At 43.4% G+C, this 27346-nt stretch overlaps 1 protein-coding gene across 2 annotated transcripts in view; it reads left to right on the forward strand.

Moving 5' to 3' along the window:
* gsg1l (gsg1-like) overlaps positions 1 to 27346 on the forward strand; it is a 285918-nt gene that overhangs the window by 125818 nt on the left and 132754 nt on the right. The window contains exon 2 of one of the 2 annotated variants that reach the window (XM_087997995.1): positions 14889 to 14936. The exons of the other annotated variant lie outside the window; for it this stretch is intronic. Coding sequence (XP_087854121.1) covers positions 14889 to 14936 — 48 coding nt within the window. The remainder of the gene's footprint in view (positions 1 to 14888; positions 14937 to 27346) is intronic. 2 annotated transcript variants of the gene reach the window in all.

Raw genomic sequence — 27346 nt, forward strand, 5'->3', positions numbered from 1 at the left:
CACGTTCACATCCTCCCTTAATTGAGGAGATCAATATTTGAGACTGCATTCCAGGTGCGGTCTCTCCAGTGCCCTGTAAAACTGAAGTATGCCCTCCCTAAGTTTGAATTCAAAAGCCCTTGCATTATATGAATGCATCCCATTAACTTTCCGAATTATTTTCAATACCTGCACTGTAACCTATTTTAGTTCATACTCCAGGACACCCAAATCCTTCTGCATTTCAAAACTCTGCAATCTCTCATCGTTTCAATAAGATGCTTCTTTTTTAATTCTCCCTATCAAAACAAGCATATTTACGTTTTCCCACATTATATTCCATTTGCCTACTCACTGAACCTATTGAAATCCCTTTGTAGCATCCTATGTTCTTTTTGCAACATATTTTACTATATTTGTGTCAGGTTCAGCTGATTTCCCTTCAACCCCTTCATTCAAGTTATTAATTTAAGCTGTATAAATTTTAGAAATTGTTGCTGACCCAACACTGATAAGAGTGGCACCCCACACTCACCCCACTCTTGCCAGCCAGAAGATTACCCATTTATGCCTCATCCCTGCTTTCTTTCACTGTGTAATGCATTGGATGTGGCACTGTATCAAATGCCTTCTGAAAATCTAAGTGCAGAACTTCCACTGGTTCTCCTTGATCACAGAATGTATCACTTCCTCAAAAGTTTGAGTCAATTGGTTCTGCTGTTGGCTGCACAATTTCTTGACAAGTTGAAACTTTGGCACTGCTGACACCAGGAGGAGGGGAAATAGCAACAAAGAGACAAAATTGCCTGAAGTGACTGAAGTGGGCGGCACGGTGGCACAGTGGTTAACACTGTTGCCTCACAGCACCAGAGACCCGGGTTCAATTCCTGTATCAGGCGACTCTCTGTGTGGAGTTGGCACATTCTACCCGTGTCTGCGTGGGTTTCCTCAGGGTGCTCCGGTTTCCTCCCACAGTCCAAAAATGTGCAGGTCAGGAGAATTGGCCAAGTCAAATTGCCTCTAGAGTTAGATGTAGGGAAATGGGTCTGGGTGGGTTGCGCTTCGGCGGGTTGGTGTGGACTTGTTGGGCCGAAGGGCCTGTTTCCACACTGTAAATAATCTAATCTAAGTAAAATAATCTAAAAAGAGTTGCACATAGCACACACGCAAAATCCTTGCAACTTTGAAGGAGAATTCAACCAATAAACTGCAGGATGGAGAGTTTGATTTCATGGTGGTTTGCTGCGTAGAATATTGATCTCCTCAGTTAAGGGTGGATGTAAAAATGTCTCAAGCAGTTCAGAGACAGTTTCCCAGACTAATGCATTGAATGGATGTTCTTTTGGCAATATTGTTGAACAAAAGTGGGACAAGTGTGCTGAAGAGCTGAACTTAATTTCCAGAACATGGTTACATCCCAAAAATAAGCTCAATGCCCTGACCCATATTATGAAGGTAAGAACTTTATTTTCCAATTCAACTAATCTTTGCTCACATGTTTACCACCTTCATTGCTAACAGTATTTTCCTTCTTCACTTTCCTTAGTATTCTTACAATCACTGTCCATTCACTGCCGCTCCAATTTACAGAACAACCTCGATTATTCAAACGAGACAGGCGGGGACTATTTTGTTCGGATAACTGATTGTTCAGATAACTAATTGTTCGGATAACTGATCTGATCGGAAATAAAAGAAGCCAAATTGAACATAATTATGGAAGAAGCATGCTGACAGAGTTTTCATTTCATTCAATCAATAAAATGTGTATAAACACTGGAATTGCTTAAAAGTTCATGATATTTTACAAAATAAAATTACTTTTTGGCTAGAGTTTGACTGAAGTCTGTGAAATGTTTGGCTGACATTTTCCTCTGTTTTATCCCAGTCCTCCACAGCAGCCGACATCTTTCTGAGTGGTGTCATCTCGCTCTCCAGACTAACCAAGTTTTGTCCCTCCCTCCTCAGCAGCTGCCAAGCCCTTAGAGAGAGAGAGAGAGGCGCAAAATACGGGGGGGGGGGGGGGTGGCATGAGAGGAGATTGAAGATTTTTTTGCTGACTTCAGTTTCTATTCTCTCATCAATTTTTCTGAGTGGAGGGTAATGCTTTCCTCGTATTTCCTCTTGTCAAGTCTTCCTCCTGTTTATTTTCATGTGTGCTAACTCACTACAATTTGCTCTCCTCCATCAAAAAAAGATGGATGAAATTTTCTTGTCAGCTGAAAGGTATGGAGCTACTTTTTGTTTGAAAAGAAAGAGTCATCATGGGATAACGGGAGGAAACGAAGAGTACAAGCACATTCTTTGATCTAACTCCCCGGAGGATGAGCGGAGGAAAAAAAAACTGTTGGGTTTGCAAAACGGAGTGAGTCAATGTTGAGAGGGAATCTTGCAGTTACAGCGCAGAGCTTGGGCTTGCACATATGTTGCTTTTGTGTGATCACAGTCACAAACCTTTATCCTCATGGGAAAATGGGTATCGGACAGCCTTTTTATAAAACGTGAAGGACGTAACTCTAATGTCAATTCTTGAGTATATATTTGAAGTTAATTATTTGTATCTGTATTTCTATTTACATTTATAAAATGATGCATTAAATGGGCGAGGAATAGAACTTTCCTACTTCAATTGAAATGCATGTGCAGGGATTTTGAGATCTTGGTCGGATAATCCAAAATTCAGATAATTGATGTTCGGATAACCAAGGTTGTTCTGTATATGCTTTGCATTTCTGTTAATAGAACATAGAACATAGAACATTACAGTGCAGTACAGGGCCTTCGGCCCTCGATGTTGCACTGACCTGTGAAACCAATCTACACTATTCTATTATCATCCATATAATGACCATTTAAATGCCCTTAAAGTTGGCAAGTCTACTACTGTTGCAGGGAGGGCATTCCACACCCTTACTACTCCCTGAATAAAGAACCTACCACTGACATCTGTCCTATATCCATCACCCCTCAGTTTTAAGCTATGTCCCCTCGTGCTAGCCATCAACATCTGAGTAAAAACACCCTCACTGTCCACCATATCTAATACTCTGATCATCTTGTATATCTATAATAAGTCACCTCTTAACCTTCTTTCTCTAACAAAAACAGCCTCAAATCCCTCAGCCTTTCCTCATAAGACCTTCCTTCCCTACTAGGCAATATCCTAGTAAATCTCCTCTGAACCCTTTACAAAGCTTCCATATCCTTCCTATAATGCAGTGACCAGAACTGTATGCAATTCTCCAAATACGGCCACACCAGAGCTTTGTACAGCTGCAACATGACCTCATGGCTCAGAAACTCAATCCCTCTAACAATAAAACCGAACATACCGTGTGCCTTCTTAACAACCCTATCAACCTGGGTGTCAATTTTCAGGGATCTATGTACATGGATACCAAGTCTCTTTGCTCATCTACACCACCAAGACTCTTACCATTAGCCCAGTACTCTGTATTCGAGTTACTCCTTCCAAAGTGAATCACCTCACACTTTTCTGCAATAAACTCCATTTGTCACCTCTCAGCCCAGTTCTGCCATTTACTTATGTCCTTCTGTAACCTACAACATCCTTTAGCACTATCCACAACTCCACCAACTTTAGTGTCATCTGCAAATTTACTAACCAATCCTTCTTCATCCTCTCTAGGTCATTTATAAAAATGACAAACAACAGTGGCCCCAAAACAGATCCTTGCGGTACATTACTAGTAACTGAACTCCAGGATGAACATTTCCCATCATCCACCACCCTCCGTCTTCTTACAGTTAGCCAATTTCTGATCCTAACCGCTAAATCACTCTCAATCCCATGCCTCTGTACTTTGTGCAATAGCCTACCATGGGGAACCTTATCAAATGCTTTACTGAAATCCATATACATCACATTAACTGCTTTAACCTCATCCACCTGTATGTTCACCTTCTCACAGAACTCAATAAGGTTTGTGAGGCACGACCTAATCTTCACAGAACCGTGCTGACTATCCCTAATCAAATTATTCCTTTCTAGATGATTGTAAATCCTATCTCTTATAATCTTTTCCAACACTTTACCCACAACTGAAGTAAGGCTCACTGACATACAAATACCACAGTTGTCTCTACTCCCCTTCTTGAACAAGGGGATAACATTTGTTATCCTCCAGTCTTCTGGTACTATTCCTGTGGACAATGACAACATAAAGATCAAAGCCAAAGGCTCGACCATCTCCTCCCTAGATTCCCAAAGAATCCTAGGATAAATCCCATCTGGCCCAGGGGACTTATCTTTTCACACTTTCCAGAATTGCTAACACCTCCTCCTAATGAACCTCAATCCCATCTAGACTAATAGCCTGTATCTCAGTATTTTCCTCAATAAAACTGTCTTTTTCCTGTGTGAATATTGATGAAAAATATTCAATTAGTGCCTCTCCTATCTCTTCAGACTGCACGCACAACTTCCCACTACTGTCCTTGATTGGCTGTAATCTTACCCGAGTCATTCTTTTATTCCTGACATAGCTATAGAAAGCTTTAGGGTTTTGCTTGATCCTACCTGCCAAAGACTTCTCATTTCCTCTCTTGACTTTTCTTAGCTCTCTCTTTAGGTCCTCCCTGGCTAATTTGTATCTCTCAAGCACTCTAACTGAGTCTTCACATCTCATCTTTACATAAGCCTTCCTCCTCTTGACAAGAGATTCACCTTCTTTAGTAAACCACAGCTCCCTTGCTCGACCATTCCTCCCTGCCTGACTGGTACTTACTTACGCAGTAGCTGTTCCTTGAACAAACTCCACGTTTCAGTTGTGCCCATCCCTGCAGTTTCCTTCCCCATCCTATGCACTCTCCATCTTGCCTAATCGCATCGTAATTGCCTTTCTCCCAGTTATGACTCTTACCCTGCGGTATATATCTATCCCTTTCCATCACTAAAGTAAACGTAACCAAATTGTGGTTACTATCACCAAAGTGCTCACCTATCTGCAAATCTAACACCTGCCCTGGTTCATTACCCAGTACCAAATCCAATGTGGTCTCGCCCCTTGTTGGCCTGTCTACATACTGTGTCAGGAAACCCACCTGCACACACTGGACAAAAACTGACCCATCTAAAATACTTGAACAAAAGCGTTTCCAGTCAATTTTTTGGAAAGTCAGAGACCCCATAACAACTACCCTGTTACTCTCACTCCTATCCAGAATCATCTTTGCAATCCTTTCCTTCACATCCCTGGAACTATTCGGAGGCCTATGGAAAATTCCTAACAGGGTGACCTCTCCTTTCCTGTTTCTAACCTCAGCCCAAACTACCTCCGGCGACAAGTCCTCCTCAAACATCCTTTGTGCCACTGTAATACTGTTCATTATTGCAACCTTCATGTTCCACATCTCTCACCCTCTATGTAATGTCTGCACTTTGCAAAACCATGCAGAAGGCTAAACCTCATATAAAAGTTTCTTTGCTATAGGGGAAGGTTAAAAGAACATGAGGTATTCTCAGAAAGATAGAGTGCTGTGATGTTTGGAGATGAAGCCAGTCTACCTGAATTAGATTAGATTCCCTACAGTGAATTCCCTTCGGCCCTTTGGCCCAACAAGTCCACACCAACCCTCTGAAGAGTGACCCACCTAGACCCATTTCTCTCTGTCTAATGCACCTAATACTACGGGCAATTTAGCATAGCCAATCCACTTGACCTGCACATCTTTGGACTGTGGGAGGAAACCAGAGGAACCCACGCAGACATGGGGAAAATGTGCAAACTCCACACAGACAGTTGCCTAAAGCTGGAATCAAACCTGGATCCTTGGTGCTGTGAGGCAACAATGTTAACCACTGAGCCACCATGCCGCCCTGAAGATGGAGAGTCATTTGGCTTGAGAGCAAAGAATCAGAGATTAGCACCATATTTCTTGAGAAGTTGGGTCTTCACATGGTAAGTGATTGAGCACTAGTATGAAGTAGTTAGCTTGGCAGAACAGCACAATACAGGAGCCAGTTTGCTAGAGAGTGCAGGTTTTGTCTATATTCTGTTGCAAGAGTTCTGGAGGTTAACACTGAGAGTCCTGGAGAAGTCTAATGGACAAGCATTGGGAAGTTCAAAGTGTTGCCAGCTAGTCAGTTAATACACATGGCTGTGAGCACGGAGGAGTTCAGTTTCTGACTAGTGTTGGACAGCGGATGGAGACCATACAGTCAGGCATGCAGCAAGATTCTGCCTCCAGGTCCTGAACTGCTCAAGACCATCCAGTGACCATTGAAGAATGCTCAGCAAACCTCCCACTTCCCAGGTTGTAGTCACCAAGGATGCCACTGAGATTTTCTCAAATCTGCTGTTTAGTTCTACGTCAACTGGTAATTATGAGAGTAATCTTTTGTTGTCCTGGAATTTGGTATCATTGTTAATAACTTAATGAATGGAAGCACAGGCGTACAACTGGAAGACAATGAGGTGGGAGTTAGAAGAATGGGGTTTTAAAGACAGAGGAACTGTTGATGGATATGGATGGCAAAAATGGTTCAGGTTAAAGCTCTGTCTTGTATGAGTTGACCTCAGGATTCTGGAGGATCAGTGGGCACTGCTGGACCAGTGTTCCTTCCTCTTTCTGCTGCTCTTCCACATTTTCCATTCCTTCCTGCTGAGTTGGTGACCGCCAATTGAAAATTGAGCAGCAGGCAGAAACGAAACATGTTGGAGACACATTCCAGGAGCATCTCAGAGCTTCCCCTGAATGGTCAAGGTAGTGGAACCTGTCTCTGAGTATGCTGTTCTACTCAGTAAGTTTTCTGATGGCATCATTGCTCAGTATCAGTCAGGTGGGTTCTGGAAGGAGTCGCAACTAATTTCTGGAAGGAAATTCCTGAAGGAACTTTGCTATATTACTGACAGTCCATGAACTTCACAATAACAGTCTCCCAGTGACAGTCTTACAGTCTGCCAGTGACAGCCTAGCAGCCTCTCAATGGCAGTCTAATACCATCACAGTGACAGTCTAACACTCTCATAGTACACTCCACTAACTTCACAGTGAAAATCAACTGACCTCAGAGTGACAGTGTAATGGCCTCCCCGTGACAGTGTGATAGTCTCCCAGTGACAGAGTAAGTCTCCTAGTGACAGTCTAACCACTTCACAGTGAAAGCCAAGTGACAGTCAACCAAATTCAAAGTGACAATCTTACAGCTTCACAGCAACAGTTAAACCTACATTGATTGTTCACCAGTCACACAACTACAGTCTAACTGCCTCACACTGAAAGTTAACTGACCCCACAGTGACAACTCAAACTGATTGTTCAATCAGCCACAAATTTCTATCTAAAAGATTCACAGTGACAGCCTGACATCGCGACAGTGACAATCTAATGGACTCAGCAATTGTCTAATAACTTAAGCATAACTGAATCAGGGTGATCGTTGGCCATGACATGCACACGGGCTCATTAATTGCCCCCATGTTTGGACAGGATTGTCAATGTTCAAGTGTGTAAGTGATTTTTAGACAGAGGAGACGGTTGCGTTTCTGGAAGTGTAGATATTTTTCTGAGAAGGGAGTGATGGCCTCAGAAGCAAAATAGCTGGGCCTGTTGGAGTTTGAGGACAATGCAGGATGAATAAACTGTACTTGCTATCACATTGTGAGGGAGACTGGCAATGTTGAGAGGATTGTATCCCCAATGACTTGCTGCATGATAAAAGTTTCTCTTTATGTCACCACAGTTTCTTTTGTCAACAACTTTCAACCTCTGCCACTTGGTTCTTGAAATTTCCACCAGAGGGAACAGTGTCTCCCTCCCTGTCCTGAATCAAATCTCCTTCTCTTCAAAGAAAATGGCTCCAGCTTTTTTAAATGTAACTGAAGTTTCTCATCCCTGGAACCTTTGTGTGAATCCTTTCTGCAAGGTCTTCAATGCTTTCAAGTTCCCAGAGTGGGATGCATTATTTCAGCTGAGGGGGGACCAGTATTTTACACAACTTTACCATTTGTCTCTTTGATTTTACCCTCAGCTGCTGTTGTTGCTCATCCTGCTTGTAACCAGGGGATGTGCTGTCAAGGAATACTCCTCCTAATTGTCTTGCATTGGCCTCTCTCATTCACTGGCACTTGCCTGCAGCTGGGCCTGTGGCTTCCATCAACCAATTACTCCCAGGTTGACCCCTTTTTCTGCTGCCCTCCACTTTGCCCTCGAGAATAGATCTCTGTCTCTTTTCAGCTCTGATCAAGTGGCTGAAATACTGGCATTTTCTTTTCCAGATGTAATTTCTTTGGAGTTATTTTTGCTCTTGCAATTTCAAGCAGCTCTTCATTTATAGTGTAATCTGTATGTGGAATTAAATCTTGGCATGTTGTCTAGATTTCATAGGAAAGTAGACAGAATACAACATCTTAAGAGGTTTTTTTCTTGTTAGAAGCTTGAGTTTTCTTGTTGTCAACCCATCCATCATCCTCACAAAATTACCTCTGGTGACTACCTCCTGTCTTTCTGACTTGTGCATTATATCTGCCATCTCTATTAACATGTAGTTGAAACAGACAAAGGTATTGATTTGTTCCTGTGTAACTTCAATCTTTGTTTCAGTTCCTTCGAATCTGTTCCTTCTAACTACCATTGTTTTTGGCATTTACACTCTATTCCTAGATTTTATTTGACCTTCAATATTTTATGGGGCCTATTCTAAATCTGCAAATGGTTGTGAGCATATTACAAATTTGTTATTTTCTTGCCCCCAGGTTTTGCCTTAGGAATGACGCAATCCAAAGACGTGCAGCTTAAGTAAATTGCCCCAGAGTGTTCAGGGATATATAGGTTAGGTGCATTAGTCAGGGGTAAATGTATGGGTCTGGGTGGGTTACTCTTTGGAGGGTTGGTATGGACTTGTTGGGCCAAATGGCCTGTTTCCATATTGTAGGGACTCTATGACTCTACGATGGCACCTAATTCTCTGAATGTTTCTTCTGCCTATAGATTGAATGATTTTGACAACAGTACACCATTTTGTTGTACTCCTTTCTTCGCTTGGAACATGTCTGACTGTTTCTCTTATAATTTGATGCCTTGCTAATAACACCAGGAATATATTTTGTTTTATTAATTGCCCATCCAACCTGCTTTGTCATCAAATATAGATCCATGTCCCTGTACTCCTCCAGCCTTTTGAGATTTGCACTCTCCATTTCAAACTGTCTAATTCCAACTAAAATAAATCACTTCACACCTCTCACATCGAAGTTCATCTGTCACCTATCCACCAGAGGGAACATTTGTCAATGTCATTTTGAAGTTTGCCACTACCCTTCTCCCAGTTTACAATGCTTCCAGGGGACGTCCTAACACTGACCACTGGCGAAGTCTGGTCTGAGAAACATCCAGTAACCGTTATGCCCTATTTCTTGTGACCTAGCTACTTCTGTGCTGTTTTCATCCACACAGTACACAGGGAGAACGTGCAAACTCCACACGTACAGTCACCCAAGGCTGGAATCAAACCAGGGCCCTTGGCGCTGTGAGGCAGTAGTGCTAACCACTGAGCCACTGTGCTAAACCAATGAAGACATATGAAAGGCAACTGAATCAACAACACCCATATATACAATCACGCACAGACGTTAATATACCAGTAAGTCCACAATGACTTCATTGCTAACCATTGTATAATTTTGAAGTAGATCCTGAACTGCCCAATGAACATATGGATTAGCAGCAGGCCAGGCCATTCAGCCCATTGAGCCTGCTCTGCCATTCAATCAGATCATAGCTGATTAGATTGTGGCTTCCACTGTCCTGTCTAACCCAAAAGCCTTCGACTCCACTGCTGATCAAGAATCTATCTACAGCAAATGACTGTGGGGAAACGAGTTTCACAAAATTTGCAAACACCTGAGGGAGAAAACAAATCGCACATCTCCATCTGAAATGGAAGACCTTTTGGTTTAAATAGTGTCCCCAAGTTTGAGTCTCTTACACAAGTGGAAACATCCTTTCAGCATTCACACTGTCAGCATTCTCTCAGGAACTCTTATATTTCATATGTAAGATGAGCTCCCATTCTTCTATAATTCAATAGGTATATCACATCACACATAAACTGGTAGCTAACTTTTTTAAAATCTGCAAATAACTGTCACATTAACAAATAAACCTTAATATATTAAAAACAAAACCTGAATACAGCAAGACCTGACAAGGTCTTGGGCTGGTGAGTAGTAAGTAACACTTGTGTCGTACAAGTGCCAAGCAATGGTCACCTCCAACAAGAGACAATCTAATGATCACTCCTTGACATTTAATGGCCAATAAGGTCAGGGAGTAGGGATTCTGTGGCAAGGAAGATCCCCCCATGACTCTCCAGAGTCTGTCCACCATCTACAACCACATGACCAGGAGTGTGATGGAATGATTCTCCATTTGCCTGAATGAGTGAGCCTCAAACAACAACAATGCCATCCAGGACAAAGCTGCCCATTTGACTAGCACCCCATCAGGCATTTAAAGAATTCACATCCTCCACCACCGCACAGTGACAGCAGTGTGTACTGTCTCCAAGATGCACTCCAGTCACTCACCCAGGCTTGTTCAATAGCACCTTCTAAATCTGTGACTTGTACCACCTATAAGGACAGTGGCAGCAGATACAGGGGAACACCACCCACTCCAAATGCTTCTCCGAGCCCCCACATCACCTTGACTTGGAACAAAATCGCGTTCCTTCACTGTCACTGCGTAAACGTGCCTGGAACCCTCTTCCCAACAGCACTGTGACTATGGATATCCCTGTGGATTGCAGTGATTCAAGATGGCGCCTCATTGCCACCTTTCCAAATGCAGTTTGGGATGGACAATAAATGCTGCCCTAGCCAACAGTGCCGACACCGACTTTCAAAATAGAAAAAAAAGCAGCAAATCATTGTTACCGAATTTTAAACCTCTGCCAATTGCCTTTGATATAAAATGTATTTATTTCCCAACTTTCTTCTGAAGAAAACAATTTAGTCTTCTAAGAGATTGATACACAAAGATGGTGAGCAGTCCATATTAATATGGGCAGCACGGTGGCCCAGTGGTTAGAACTGCTGTGTTACATTGCTCGATTCCAGCCTCGGGCAACATGTCTGAGTGGAGTTTGTACGATCTGCCATCTACGTGCATTACCTCTGGGTGTTCCAGTTTCCTCCCACAATCCAAAGATGTACAGGTCAGATGGATTGACCATGCTAAATTGCCCATAGCAAAGAGGGATGTGCAGGCTATGTGGACTAGCCATGGGAAATGCAGGGTTACAGGGATAGGGTAGGAGTTTGAGTCTAGGTGGGAATGCTTTTTGGAGGGTTGGTGTGGACTTGATGGGCTGAATGGCCTGTTTGCACATTGTACGGATTCTACATGTTACTGCTTCTGAGACCAGGACTATTTCAATTTTTAAAAAATGCCGATATGGATATTTTTGTATTAACCTGTTCCGAGATGTATAAGCACACCTCTGGAATAGACAGGACTTGAACCTAGATCCTTTAATCTGGAGGTAGGGTCACCAGCACCCTGCCATAAGAACCTACCATTCTTATTGCGTACTTCACATTCAGCTTACACATTGTCATTGATTTTGAAATAACCACTTTAAAAATGCACTTAACTTCCCAAGCAAGAAAATTGCAAGCCCAAATGAAAGACTTAACCAAAAATAAAGTTAAAAATCACACAACACCAGGTTATAGTCCAACAGGTGTAATGGGAAGCACACTAGCTTTCGGAGTGCCGCTCCTTCATCAGGTGATTGTGGAGGATACAATTGTAAGGCACAGAATTTATAACAAGAATTTACAGTGTGATGTAACTGAAATTATACATTGAAAAATATCGTAATTGTCTGTTGAGTCTTTCATCTGTTCCAATACCATGATAGTTTATTTCTTTCATATGTAAATCACAAAAACTTTTTTTAAAAGTTGCATTCTCAGGTTAGCTGTAACAATTGGTGTTAGCTAGACAATGTGTTCACTTAACCAAAAATAGGTGCTGTCAAGTAACACTCAATGGGTTCTTTCAATTATTTCCTGAGTGGCACCTTTAGCAATAAGAGGTTGGGACCAAAGCATGTCTTGATGTTGAAAATGACGCTGTGGTGCCTCAGTCAGGGAGCATCACGTTCTGTGGAACCTTGGCTTTTGGATGATGAGAATGGACATGAAAGCTCTCCCTGTTCACCTTCTCATTATCAACAAATATCCACTTACACAGCATGCCACTGGCTAGACAGCTTCAGGAACTCTACCACAAAGCTGTTCAGTTTTCAGTCGGTATGACTTGAGCACACGGCTGGTGGTCTGAAATCTTTGACATTTATTATTTCCTGAGTAAGCTTTCTGAATTTGGGACATGTGTCAAGAGGGCAGAACAGCTTTAATTTCCAGAATGAGCAAGCTATGTGAATTTCTCACAATATAGAGACTGCGGAGCACAATGTTGGTATTCTGCATGATTCTGAACAAAAGTTTCTGAAACATAGATATTTCGAACCACGTTTCTCAGTACTTGCTTCAACCCCCTACATTCATTAAGCTTTTGTTTAAGCCCTCTATATTAATTAACCTTAACATTTCTGGGATTTGGAGTTGACACTAACAGCACAGTGGGAGGAGAGGGAGAGGTATTGAGTCAGAAGTCATTTTTATGAGTTCTTTATCAATTCGCATAATGTTAGGAATTCTAGTACAGCCAAGAAAACCTGTCTATCTTTCCTCTTTATTTAGATGTATTTGCTGGCACTAAAATGCAATTAAACAGAAACTGATTGCCATTAGGCTATCTGCAACACATCAATCAAGCAGCATTATTTAAAATTGATAGATGTGTATGCATGGCCTATTACCAATCCTCAAGACGAGGTTCATACAGTCATGGAGATGTACAGCACAGAAGCAGATCCTTCAGTTCAACTCATCCATGCTGACCAGATATCCTAAATTAATCAAGTTCCATTTGCCATCATTTGGCCATATCCCTCTAACCCTTCCTATTCATATGTCCATCCAGATGCCTTTTAAATATTGTAATTGTACCACCCTCCACCATTTCCTCTGGCAGCTCATTCCATACATGCACCACACTCTACATGAAAACATTGCCCCTTAGATCTCTTTCAAATCTTTCCCCTCTCACCTATGCCCGCTAGGTTTGCACTCCCCTACCCTGGGGAAAAGACCTTGACCGTTCACCTTATCCATGCCCCTCATGATTTAATAAATCTCAGTAGGGCCACCCCTCAGCCTCCGATACTCTAGGGAAGATGATGCCAGCCTATTCAGCCTCTCTCTATAAATCATTTCTGAACTCTTTCAAGTTTAACAACATCTTTCCTATAGAAGGGAGAACAGAATTGAATGCAGTTATCCAAAAGCCTAACCAATGTCCTGTACAGGGTCAACATGACCTTCCAACTCCATTACTCAATGCACTGACCAATAAAGGCAAGTAAACCAAATGCCTTCTTCACTATCCTGTCTATTAGCTAGATGTTCTATGTTCTATTGCTGAATCCATGAGTTCTATTATAGAATCCCTACAGTGTGGAAACAGGCCGTTCAACCGAACAAGTCCACACCAACCCTCCGAAGAGTAACCCATTCCCCATTACTCTACATTTACCCTTATTAATACACATAACCTACACATCCCTGAACACTATAAGCAATTTTGCATGGTCAATTCACCTAACCTGCACATCTGTGGATTCTGGGAGGAAACTGGAATACACAGAGGAAGCCCACATGAGTTCTATTATAGAACTCATGTGGGCTTCCTCCCGCATGAGTTATAGAACACAGGGAGAACATGCAGACTTCACACAGACAGTTGCCTGAGGCTGGAATCGAGCTTGGGTCCCTGGCGCTGTGAGGCAGCTGTGCTAACCACATTGCAACCCCCCAGTTGATGATGATCTATAACACTCTCAATAGCATAAATGACTTTCTTGGCAACAGTCAGATGACCACCAGGGTCGAAAGTGACGTGCACCATTTATAAAAATGCTAAATTTATATTTTTGAGTTTTCATTGGTTTACCACTCGACACCCTCATTTCTAATACAGACTAAGGGAGCTCCTTGGACTTGTACATAAGCTGGTTGCAGGAACAGGAGAACTGAGGCAGGAAAGGGTATACCCATCCACTCCCAGTCCTCCATATCCTCCTCCATGTGCACGGTATGAGATGTAAACAAGTTGTCTCTGCCCAGGGAAGACCATGGCGATCTCAGGGTTATGTTTAAGGGATAAAAACAGCAGAAAAACATTTCCTTCTCCTGACCACAGAATTCTTGGCTTAATTCAGAAGGTGAATTCTGGGGTAAATAGTCATTTTAACTGCTATACATTTACGTTAATGATAGTAGGTGAAGGCAGTTCAATCCACCTGGCTAATATTTCAGGCACAGAAACACAAATGGCTGGAAAAGCTCAGCAGGTCAGGACAGTATCGGTGGAGAGAAAGCAGAGTTAATGTTTCGTGTCAGGAGACCCGTCGGCAGAACTAATACTTTACCACGACAGATGGCGAAATTTGAATGCAATAAAAATCTGGGAAAGAAAGCTGGCCTCAGAGTATTGTTGATTGTTGTAAATGCCCATCTGATTCACTACAGGCATTTAGGGAGGGAAATCGATGTCCTTTCCTGGTCTGGCCTACATTTGACTTCAGACCCACAGCACTCTGGTTGACATTAAACTGCCCTCTGGGCAATTAGGGATGGATAGTAAGTGCCCCCGTTCTGTGAATGATGACGTTTCTCCTGCATTTCCTCAGAGTTGAGTATTCCTAAGGTAGTCAAAAGAGTCAGCTCCATTAAATGTTTATGATGAAAAAGCCAATGCTTAAATCTCATTCCCGGTCAATGTAAATGAAGTAATTCCAGCTTTCTTTGTTTTAGGTGAGAAGTGTCGGAATTTTATTGATCTGGCTCCGGCGTCTGAGAGAAGTGAGTAACAAAAACACATCTGTGCGTTCCCTACTCAGTGGCCTGACCTCTTAAAGTGAAACCATTGTCGGGAAGTTGCGTGCAGTACTTATGAATTGGACGGCAGGAGTTTAGGATTTGGTGAAAATGACAACGGGCAGAAAAGCAGTGTGTGATTCCTTTTAAAAAGAAATGGTGCTTTGTCTGTGCTTGGAGGTTGTACGTATTGTACAGAGAACTTACAATATTGAAATAATTGTATCAAAAGGCCTTACAGGTGGCAAAACAGCAGGTCCTGTTTTGATGTTTCGACAATGAGTTTGAATTAATTTAAACCAAGCAATTCAAAGCCAGTTGAGTTTAAAACTGATGGCGTTGACAACCTGAAACCAGGGTCATGTTATAAGAATGTGATGTGTGATGAGGGGCACTTAAGGGAGGATATTTGAAAATTGGGAGAGAGCCAACTGCCATCTGAAGAGATAAGAACTTTCTGGTTCTCAGAGAAACAAAGTACTCATAAAGGTACGCGGCAGTCTTAGATAGTCTTCGTGACATCGGAGTTTGCGGAGAGAGGCATTCAGAACAGAAGAAATTACAGCAGAAACATCTCTGACAGCAGAATCAGCAGAAGAAAGACTGGGGAGAGACAGAGGAGCATTTTGGAAGACCCATTCTGTGTGAACTCAAACAGACTAAGTTTTAATTTCTTGTGTTCTTGTTACTTGGATTTATATAAGTGGGACTTGTATTTATTTGAACAGCATCTTGTTAGAATTTAAGTCCGTAAGGGAATAGTTAGTACTGAGGGGGGCATTTGTCTGGTTTGTTAGCAATTCTGTTAATTTGTTCACTGTTGGAGTTAGATAAATAAATTGTTATTTCTTGAATGTAGAGTGAGTGAAAGGATTTCATTTCATTTGACTGCTCTTTTATAACAGATTGGGCAGGGGGGAGAGGGTGTGAGGGGTAAGTTATACCACTTGGCAGACTTCTTTAGCAGATTACGAGACAGGACGAGCTTCTCTGGGTGTTGCGGTTTTAATTATCAGAGGAGTGTCGACCTCTGCTTTGTAACACTACAAGTTAAGTTGATTGACAGAAACTGTTTCGTACATCTTGAAATCACTTACGTATGCAATACTTTGAGGGGAGGTGACATTCTGGTGGAATTATCACTGGACTGTTCATCCAGAGAGCCAGGGAATGTTCCGGGGACCTGGGTTTGAGCCCCATCGTGGCAGGTGGCGGAATTTGAATTCAATACGAATCTGGAATTAATGGACTAATGAAATGATTGTCAGGAAAGCCCTACCTGGTTAGGTAATGTCCTTTATGGAAGGAAATTGCCATCCTTCATGTGGATGGGCTGGTCACAAAGGCCCAACAATGTCTCTTCTTCCTCAGGCAGCTGAGGAAATTTGGCATGACAGCGAATACTCTTGCCAACTTTTAGAGGTGCGCCATCGAGAGTATTCTGTCTGGTTGTACCACTATCTGGTACGGCAACTTTACCATCCAAGATCGGAGACGGTTACAGAGAGTGGTGAACTCGGCCCGGACAATCACAAAGACCAACCTCCCATCTATAGAATCCATCTACCAGGCCCGCTGTCAAGGAAAGGCTGCCAGGATTCTCAAATATCCATCCCACCCTGGCAATGTTTCTCTACAACCTCTACCATCGGGGAGAAGGTACAGAAGCCTGAGCATGCATCAGCCGGTTTCGTAACAGTTTCGACCCTACTATTGTTAGAAGAACGAATGGACTCACAAACGCTTAACATTCTCCTGTACCTGTGTTTTTGTTTTTGCTGCTGTTTATCTATTAGTTAATATCTATGCTACTTAACTCTGTGATCTGCCTGTATTGCTCGCAAGACAAAGTTTTTCACTGTGCCTTGGTACACGTGACAATAAATTCAATTCAATTCAATTCAATCCTTACTTGCTCTGGCCTACATGTGGCTCCAGACCCACAGCAATAAATGTTGGCCTAGCCAGTGATGCCTCATCCTGTGAACGAACAAAAGCAATATATTTTCTTGAACTGTGTATTCAACTAACAACATATGAAAAATCATGTTCTGACCTCAGTTATGAGCAACAAAAGTTTTGCATCAGGACCCCGAAATTATTCTGTGAAATGCTGCTCTGTTTGCTCTGGCTGTGACGGAAGAGTTCCTTGAAATGCCCCGAAGCTCATCAGCACATCACCACTCATTAATCCCAGCGAGCTGCGGACAAGTTCAGAAGATTAGACATTTCAGAATGGCATTGACATCCTTGTCAGCCATGGCTCAGTTGCTATTGGACTGGCCATGGAGTCATGAAGCTCTGAGTTCAAGAGCGTGAGCCGTCAAAATCGAAAATCAAGAAACCCGAGCATTACTGAGGGAGTGCCGGTTTATTGGCGATGCTGTCTTTCAGGTGACCCATCCCCATCTGCCTGCGTGGATAGGTGTAAAAAAATCCCATGATGCTATTCTGAAGGAGAGCACGGAGTTCTCTTTGATGGCCTGGCCAATGTTCATCCCTCAGTTAACATCTCAAAGACGGATTATTACATCATTTTCATGCTGTTGCGAGTGGGACCTTTCTGCTTACACAGCAAATTTTGTTTTAACCAAAGGGATAGCAATGGCCTAGCAGTAGTATCACCAAGCCAGAGACCCAGGCAGTGTTCTGGGGACCTGGGGTTGAATTCCACCATGGCGGAATTTGAACTCAATTTATAAGAAATCTGGAATAAAGAGTCCACTGATAACCATGCATCCATTTCTGATTGTCAGGGAAAAAAAATCCCAGCTGGTTCACTAACGTCCTTTAGGGAAGGAAACTTCTGTCCTTTCTTGCTCTGGTCTCCAAGTGACTCCAGACCCACAGCAATGTGGTTGACTTTTAACTGCAATTAGGAATGGGCAATAAATGTTGCCTGGCCAGTGACATCACCATCCCGTGAATGAATAAAGAAAAAAAGGCACTTTATGATAGGCGTTCTTGAAAAAACGCCAAAACCTATCTACCTCAAAGATTAGATTTTTACTGTATTATTGCAAAGTCTGAGTAGTAAGTTGAGGGTGTGAATGAGAAAGCTCACTGCCAGTAAGTTTTATTTGAGGTGAAGTTGCATTATTATTTATGTTATAAATAAAGTATAACAGTAATGTGTATACCTCCTGCATTACATTTTTATTACTTAGTGTGCATGTTTATATTGATTATGTGGAGCTCTTGATCAACTGGAATATTTGATTAACCATTCCTATACATGCCAATTAATAATTAGTAAAAGGGTTGCCATATGTTAGTTTTGCATTTATTACAATTCAGTACTGACTATGTAAAGAAGTAATTTGTTGTAATTTGAGAGATTGGTGGAACATTAAGAACTGACTGTAACAGCTTCTATAGGTATGTGAAGGGAAAAGATAAAGGTGAAGATAAATCTCAATCCGTTGCCCTCAACAATGGGGTCAGTGAAATGGTTGACTGACTAAATACATACTTTGGTTCTGTGTTCACAAACAAGGACAGAAATAACATGCCAGAAATATCGGTGAACGCAGGGAGAGGGAGGAACTGTAAGAAATAATTATGGTGTTGGGGAAATTAATGGAATTGAAGATCAATAAATCCCCAAGCCCTGATAATCTACATCCCAGAATACTTAAAGAAGTGGCCAGAGGACTACTTGTGTGGTCATTTTCCAAGATTCTATGGACTCTGGAACAGTTCCTGCAGATTGCAGGGTAACTAATGTGACCCCCGTATGTAAGGAGGGAGGAAGAGTGAAAACTGTGAATTATAGACCTGACATCAGTAGTAGGGAAACTGGGAGAGTCCATTATAAAAGTATTAGTAGCTGAGCATTTGGAAATTAGTGTTAGGATCTTGGAGAATCAGCGTGGATTTGTAAAAAGGAAATTATACTTGACAAATCTACTGGAATTCTTCAACGATGTAAGTAGTATCACTGCTGCTACATGCCTGGAGGTCGCTTTGCCCTGGTACCAGATGTAATCTGACGTCTGAAGCAAGGGATAATCCTGTTTAATTTTAATCAGGGCTGCATGGAGTCCCTGTCTTTTACAAACCTTGGCCATTACCATATGAAAATTTAACACGTTTGACAAAAATTGTTCCTCCTGCTTTTTCAATGGAGGACCAACCATTTCTATTATGCATGAAATGAAAAGAGTGATTTCAGTTTGAGATATTAAATTCCTGTACTCTGCTATGCCGCAATTTAATTTCAGAGATAAGGGAACATCATTGAAATGTTGAAGGCCATCCGGTTAGACAGCATGAAGTCAAAGACCACGGCATGTTAATATACAAAATGCTGTGCCAAGCACCTCCCTGGTCTGATGTACAAGCTGAGCAATGGTCGCTTCGAGAATTTTATGAAACAAAAGTTGAACAAAAATATCCAGATTTCCAAAGCTGGAATGTTTGTAAAGGCTAACAGATGCAATATTGCCGAACCTTTCAGCAAACACCTGCCTGAGCCTGAGCAGTATTTTTCAGAAGGGCTGGGAAAGTGGCTTGACAAGGGAGTTCCCAGACAGCGCTGTGGAAACTGAGTCAGCATGGCCATCAGTGTAAGAGGATTGGACTGGGGTAGGGATTTGCCCTATAGTGCCCTTCAGAATTGCGTTCAATTCTGGTTGCCACATTACAAGAGGGCTGTGGAGGCTTCGGAGAGGGTGCAGGAGAGGTTTACCAGGATACTGCCCGGTTTGGAGGGTATGAGCTATATGGACAGCCTAGAAAAACTCAGGTGGTTTTCTCTGGAGTGGCAGTGACTGAGGGGAGACTTGATAGAGGTCGTCAAAACTATGAGATTCATAGATATGGTTGACAGTCAGAATCTTTTCCCAGGGTTGAAATGTCTAATACGAGGGGGCATGCATTTAAGGTCAGAGGGGGAAAGTTCAAAGGAGATGTGAGTGGCACGTGAGGGGACAGTGGTATGAGGCTGGAAGGCACATACAACAGGTGGATGGGGTGGGGATGAAGGTGATAGGTCAGAGAGGAGGGTGGAGTGGATAGGTGGAAAGGCAGGTAGGACAGATCATGAGGATGGTGCTGAGCTGGAAGTTTGGAACTGGGGTGAGGTGGGGGAAGGGGAAATGAGGAAACTGATGAAGTCCACATTGATGCCATGGGGTTGAAGTGTTCCGAGGCGGAAGATGAGGCGTTCTTCTTCCAGGCGCCAGGTGGTGAGGGAGCGGTGGTGAAGAAGGCCCAGGACCTCCATGTCCTCGGCAGAGTGGGAGGGGGAGTTGAAATGTTGGGCCACAGGGCTGTGGGGTTGATTGGTGCGGGCGGCCTGGAGATGTTCCCTAAAGCGCTCTGCTAGGAGGCATCCAGTCTCCCCAATGTAGAGGAGACCGCATTGGGAGCAACGGATACAATAAATGACATTGGTGGATGTGCAGGTGAAACTTTGATGGATGTGGAAGGCTCCTTTCGGGCCTTGGATGGAGGTGAGGGAGGAGGTGTGGGCGCAGGTTTTGCAATTCCTGCAGTGGTAGGGGAAGGTGCCAGGGTGGTAGGGTGGCCCAACATTTTAACTTCCCCTCCCACTCTGCCGAGGGTATGCAGGTCCTGGACCTCCTCCACCACCACTCCCTCACCAATCGATGTCTGGAGGAAGAACGCCTCATCTTCTGCCTGGGAACACTTCAGCCCCAGGGCATCAAAGTGGACTTCACCAGTTTCTTCATTTCCCCTCCCCCAATCTTACCCCAGTTCCAACCTTCCAGCTCAGCACCATCCTCATGACCTGTCCCACCTGCCAACCTCTCCCTTCCCACCTATCTGCACTACCCTCCTCTCTGACCTATCACCTTCATCCCCACCTCCATCCACCCATTATACTCTTTGCTACCTTCTCCACATCTCCATCCCCCTCCCATTTATCTCTCCACCCTGGAGGCTCCCTGCCTCCATTCCTGATGAAGGGCTTTTGCCGGAAACGTCAATTTTCCTGCTCCTCGGATGCTGGATGACCTGCTGTGCTTTTCCAACACCACTCTAATGTAGATTCTGGTTTCCAGCATCTGCAGTACCCACTTTTCCCTATGGTGGTTTCATACACAGTCAAGCATACATCTCGAGGGACCAGACCAGAGGCCTGGCAATAGCTGGAAAGTCTCCGCAGTGAGCTTCTCTCCAAATGTATCTTGGCTCTGTCCCAATCTGCTGCGCTTCTTGAGAAAGCAATTTATACAATCAAATGGAAATGGTGATAGCCTGGCTCCCTAGCCCAGAAAAATAATTCAATATCTCACCATTATAAATCACATTGAAAAAGACAATACAGTGGAAGTTATTCCCTTTAGTGCAGTAAAGTTATTTATGTAGTAAAGTGCCAAACAAGTGCCTCTGACTGAGACCGTCTCCATCTGAGTGAGGTGAGATCTTCAATAGCAATTTACAATCACATGGAAAGATTCAAACCAAACAGCAACAGCGATAGAGATGGAGACACTGCAGTGTGATGATCTAGGATCAGATTAAACTCTTTTCAGTCAGCTCAGTTGGCTGCACAGCTGGTTTGTAATGTGGGGTTTTGCCAAAAATTCAATTCCTGTACTGGCTGAGGTGACCACAAAGAGTTATGGAGTCATACAGCATGGAAACAGACCCTTCGGTCCAATTTGTCCATGCTGACCAAGTTTCTCAAACTAACCTACTCCAATTTGCCTTCATTTGGTCCATAGGCCTCTAAATGTTTCCTATTCATGTACCTGTCCAAATGTCTTTTAAATGCTGTAACTTTACCTCCATCTACCACTTCCTCTGGCGCTTCACTCCACATACAAACCACCCTCTGTTTCAAAAGGTTGCCCCTTGGGTTCCTTTTAAATTTTTCTCTTCTCGCCTTAAAAATGTGCCCTCTAGCTTTGGACTCCCCTACCATTGGGGAAAGATCTTGGCTATTCACCTTATTAGGAAAGGTCCTACCTTCTCACCCTCACCCCTCGCCTGAGGTGTGGTGACCCTCAGGTTAAACCAGCACCAGTCGTCTCTCTGTAACATAAGAACAGTGTTATGGTCCACAGGAATGAGGGCAACTTTACCCTTTACTTTTAATCTCTTAGCGCTATTCAATGCTTCCACAAGTGACACTGACGTAAGTCTTAAATTCCATGCAAACCCAAATTAGTTGCGAGGAGTCAGGATCTTTCTTATGCAAAGCGAAATGGATCGATCATGGCTGTGCAGTTAGGTTTGCTTCCTAACTTGGAGCTGCCCACAGGACAGCTCTTGGCTATCTGAAAGTATATACAGTACAAGCAGAGAGGCTATTGTAGCACAGGGGTAGTGTTCCTACCTCTGAGCCAGGAAATCAGGGTTGAAGTCCCAGCTGCTCAAACGGTATGAAGCAACAGCTCTGAATAGGTCGATTAGGTAAATATCTGTGTGAAAGTAGGAGGGATGAAAAAATGTTGGTGGAGAACAAAGCAAGAATTTCGTGCTCTCACTATCTGCAGTTCCACTTTGCAGCCGCATTGTAGCAGTCTCTTACCACTGGTCCGCACAACGTCTGCAGCATTGGCCACCTTGTGTTCTGTGGCTGATAGCTCAGTCATCCAGCAGTGTACTGGGGATGAGGGCATGAATTGAACCTTTTCCATTTCTCCTGCTCTTCCTCCGATGATTACGGGACTTGTACCAGCAAGACAGTGGGAACTATATCATTTCTGCTTGACCAAATTGGAGATCTGTGCAGACAGAGAGAAGTGAGCGTGAAGGAGGCATTGGTAGGCATGTCAAGGTGAGATGGAGACTGGGAAGATTAGGTAAGAGCCAGTGTTGCTGGGTGAGTGATGGGAGATTGGGGGTTGAAGAGTCATGGAGTCACGTAGCACAGAAACAGACTGTTCGGTCCAACCAGTCCATGCCGAACATGTTCCCCAACTAAACTAATCCTACCTGCCTGTGCTTAGCCCATATCCCTCCAAATATTCCCTATTCATGCACTTATCCTTTTTAAATGTTGTAACTGTATCCGCACCACTTTCTCTGGAAGTTCATTCCACACACAAATCACTCTCTGCGTTAAAAAAAATCTTTTTTACATGTTTCCCCCCTCCTCTTAAAAATAGGTCCCGCGGTCTTGAACTCCCCACACCCTAGGGAAAGGACAGCTGCCATTCGCCCCTCATGATTTTATAAACCTCCCCCAGTCATTCCCCAACCTCCTACATTTCAGTGAATAAAGGTCCCAGCCTATCCAGCCTCTCCTTATAACTCAATCCTGGCAACATCCTGGTAAATGGCCATGCTAAAATTGCCCGTAGTGTTAGGTAAGGGGTAAATGTAGGGGTATGGGTGGGTTAAGCTTCGGCGGGTCGGTGTGGACTTGTTGGGCCAAAGGGCCTGTTTCCACACTGTAATATAATCTAATCTAATCTAAATCCCTTCTGAACCCTCTCCAGATTGATAGCATCTTTCCAATACTCAGCAGCTGGTTGAGTATTGCTTGTGAGGTATCATCATAGAGTTGTAGAGATCAATAGTGCAGAAAAAAATAAACTCTTCAGCCCATTAAACAACCCCCTAAACTATCCTAATCCCATTTTCTAGCACTTGACTCACAGTCTTACATACCTCGGCATTGCAAGTGTTATGAGGGTTTCTGCCTCTTCCACTCTTACAGGCAGTGAGCTCCAGATTCCCACCACCCTCTCGGTGACAAACCTTTTTCTCACCTCACCTCTAGGGGTGGCACGGTGGCACAGTGGTTAGCAATGCTGCCTCACAGCGCCAGAGACCCGGGTTCAATTCCCACCTGAGGCGACTGACTGTGTGGAGTTTGCACATTCTCCCCGTGTCTGCATGGGTTTCCGCCCACAGTCCAAAAATGTGCAGGTCAGGTGAATTGGCCATGCTAAATTGCCTGTAGTGTTAGGTGCAGGGGTAAATGTAGGGGAATGGGTCTGGGTGGGTGGCAGGTCGGTGTGGACTTGTTGGGCCAAAGGGCCTGTTTCCACACTGTAAGTAATCTAATCTAAAACCTTCTTCCCCTTGCCTTAAATCTTACCTTACCGTCGAGTCACTGATTACCCCCATCAAAGGGGAAAGTTTCTTCCTGCCTATTGTATCCCTGCCCTTCGTCATTTTACAAATCTCAATCGGGTCCCCTTTCATCTCCTCTGATCTAACTTCAGTCAATCCGACAAAGTCAAGCTAAGAAAAGTGAATGCCAGAAATCTGAAACAAAAACAGAAATTGCTGGAGAAACTCATCGGACTTGGCCCCAACTGTGTAGAGAAAGCAGGGTGAATGTTTCGAGTCCTTCTTCTTGTTAACATTGACTCTGCTTTCTCTGCACAGATACTCCCAGACCCGCTGAGTTTCTCGAGCAATTTCTGTTTTTGTCCCGTTCTGTCCAATCTTCTTTATAACTGGAACTCTCCAGCCCAAACAACATCCTTTTAAATCTCCTCTGCACCATCTTCAGTGCTATCACATCACTACGAAAATGTATATTCTAGAACTGCACACAATTCTCTCCAGTTTATACAGTATTATCGGCCTATTCTTAAAGCTCTATACTTTGGTCATGTGCCCCGTTAACTTTATTACCCACCTGTCCTGACACCTTGAGGGACTGGTGAACATGTGCTCCAAGCACCCTCTGATCCATGGTTCATCATACATGGAATCATTGAACCCCTACTGTGTGGTAGGAGGCCATTCAACCCACTGAGTTCATATCGTCCCTCCAAAGAGCATCCCACACAGATCCATCCGCTTACCCTATGACTACAACCCTGCATCTCCCATAGCTAATCCCCCTAACCTACACATGTCTGGACACTACATGCACTGGTCCACCTAACCCACACACCTTTGCATTCCCTTACCTTCTGTCATGTGAAGATTAGATTAGATTACTTACAGTGTGGAAACAGGCCCTTCGGCCCAACAAGTCCACACCGACCCGCCGAAACGCAACCCACCCATACCCCTACATTTACCCCTTACCTAACACTACGGGCAATTTAGCATGGCCAATTCACCTGACCTGCACATCTTTGGAGAACGTGCAAACTCCACACAGTCAGTCGCCCACTATTCACTTACCTTGTCTGTATGTGAGGTCATTAAGCTTTTATTGATTCAGTTGCCAGTCTCTTTCCAATCACCTCTCAGGGCTGCATGGTCATCTTTGGGAGCTCCCTGTCGGTTTACAGAAAGAATGACCCTCTCCTGGATTCCTCGTTTCTCAGCAATACCTCTAACATGCATTGGTTCTTTGGATGGAATATTACTGAATTTGTAACTCCTCTCTGGTAGCTGCTGAATTATTTCCAGTAATCTATTATTCAGAATTATGATAATCACCAGTAAGGACCACACCTGCAGCCAGGCGTGTCTCATTGACATGTTATCCACTTATTTTCAGAAACATTAGTCTGGGAAGCATAACAAGTAATTCAGACGAGAACAAGGAAGTACTGAGGTCTAAATGTGTGGCCATCCACTTTCAATCCAGGAAAGACAAAGGAATTTCTGACGAGTGACAAACTAGTAGCTGGAGGAACAATAATCCCTACAAAATGGGCACAAAGCAATTGTATAGAAAAGCTGATTAAATTGGTTCCTTTTAAAATGTAAATACATTTGCATCTGGGAAAAAAAATTATCCACAAAGGAAAGTACCTTTTAAAAATGATCTTTGCTGCAACTAACCAACCAGGTCAATTGGTGACTGAAAGGTACTGGAGTCCAAAGAGAAAGACATTTTGTCTTCACTTGTGTAGACCTCTAGACAAACTCCATCTGGATTATTACATTCAACCTGGCAACCACATCTCAAGATGTGGCTGAGTGAATGCAAAACAGATGAAGCAGAACAACTATTCAGGAGAGGTTCCATAAACCTGTTCTCTCTGTTGCTGGGAGCTTGAAGGCTGATTTAGTTAAGTAATTCAATTTTTTTTATTCATTCACAGGGAAGTGGGCTTCACTGTCTGTGCTCTATTTATTGCCCATCCCGAGTTGCCATAGACCATAAAACATAGGAGCAGAAATTAGGCCATTCAGCCCATCAAGTCTGCTCCATCATTCAATCATGGCTGATAAGTTTCTCATTTCTGATGAAGGGCTTATGCCAGAAACATCGCTTCTCCTGCTTCTTGGATGCTGCCTGAGCTGCTGTGCTTTTCCAGCAACACACTCTCGACTCTGATCTCCTGTATCTGCAGTCCTCACTTTCTCCTCCCTGATAAGTTTCTCAACTCCATTCTCCCACTCTTCACACTCAAGAACCTATCTATCTCAGTCTTAAATGTACTCATCATTCGGAGATGCCGGTGTTGGACTGGGGTGTACAAAGTTAAAAATCACACAACACCAGGTTATAGTCCAACAGGTTTAATTGGAAGCACTAGCTTTCGGAGTGACGGTCCTTCATCAGGTGGTTGTGAAGTACACAATTGTAAGACACAGAATTTATAGCAAACGTTTACAGTGTGATGTAACTGAAATTATACATTGAAAAATAACCTGATTGTTTTTTTGAGTCTTTCATCTGTTCAATACCATGGTAGTTTCACTTCTTTCATGTGTAAATCACAAACTTTTTTCTAAAAGTTACATTTTAAGGTAACTGTAATAATTAGTGTCAGCCAGACAATATGTTGAAGGTGTTAGCCCCCTTCAATGGTGGTCACCTGTAGTGTGACATGAACCCAAGGTCCTGGTTGAGGCCCTCCCTATGGGTACGGAAGTTAGCTATCATCCTCTGCTCGGCCATTTTTCACTGTTGCCTGTCCCGAAGTCCACCTTAGAGTATGGTCACTCCAAGGTCCGAGGTCAAATGTCCTGGACCGCTGAAGTGTTCCCCAACTGGGAGGGAACACTCCTGTCTTTTGATTGTTGTGCGGTGCCCATTCATCTGGCTACCACCATTGCACTATACACATAAAGCCACTCTTACACACATCCACACACACAGGCACTCGTATACACACACATAAACACGGACGCACATATACACAGACACGCACACATACACTTACACAAACCCTTACAGGCACACACACTCCCACACTCACACATGCATCCTCTCACAGACGTAGACCACTCTACACTCACACACACATATTCGCTCTCTCACACTCACAACCCCCCACACCAGACACACACACACACTCTTCTACAGACACACACACTCCCACACTCACACATGCACCCCCTCACAGACTTAGAGACTGTACACTCACATACACACACATATACACTGTCTCTCACACTTCCAACCCCCCCACCCCGGACAGACAGACAGACAGACACACAAACACACACATACCCACCCACATGCGCACACATACATATACGTTTGTGGGGTGAATTTGTACTTGCAGAATTACATTGTATTTTGCTCAAATACTGCATGAATTCAGCTA

Source organism: Chiloscyllium plagiosum, unplaced genomic scaffold (assembly GCF_037043375.1).
Source record: "Chiloscyllium plagiosum isolate Xiang-an unplaced genomic scaffold, Cpla_swu_hap1 HiC_scaffold_20, whole genome shotgun sequence".
In the NCBI taxonomy this organism is placed as follows: Eukaryota; Metazoa; Chordata; class Chondrichthyes; order Orectolobiformes; family Hemiscylliidae; genus Chiloscyllium; species Chiloscyllium plagiosum.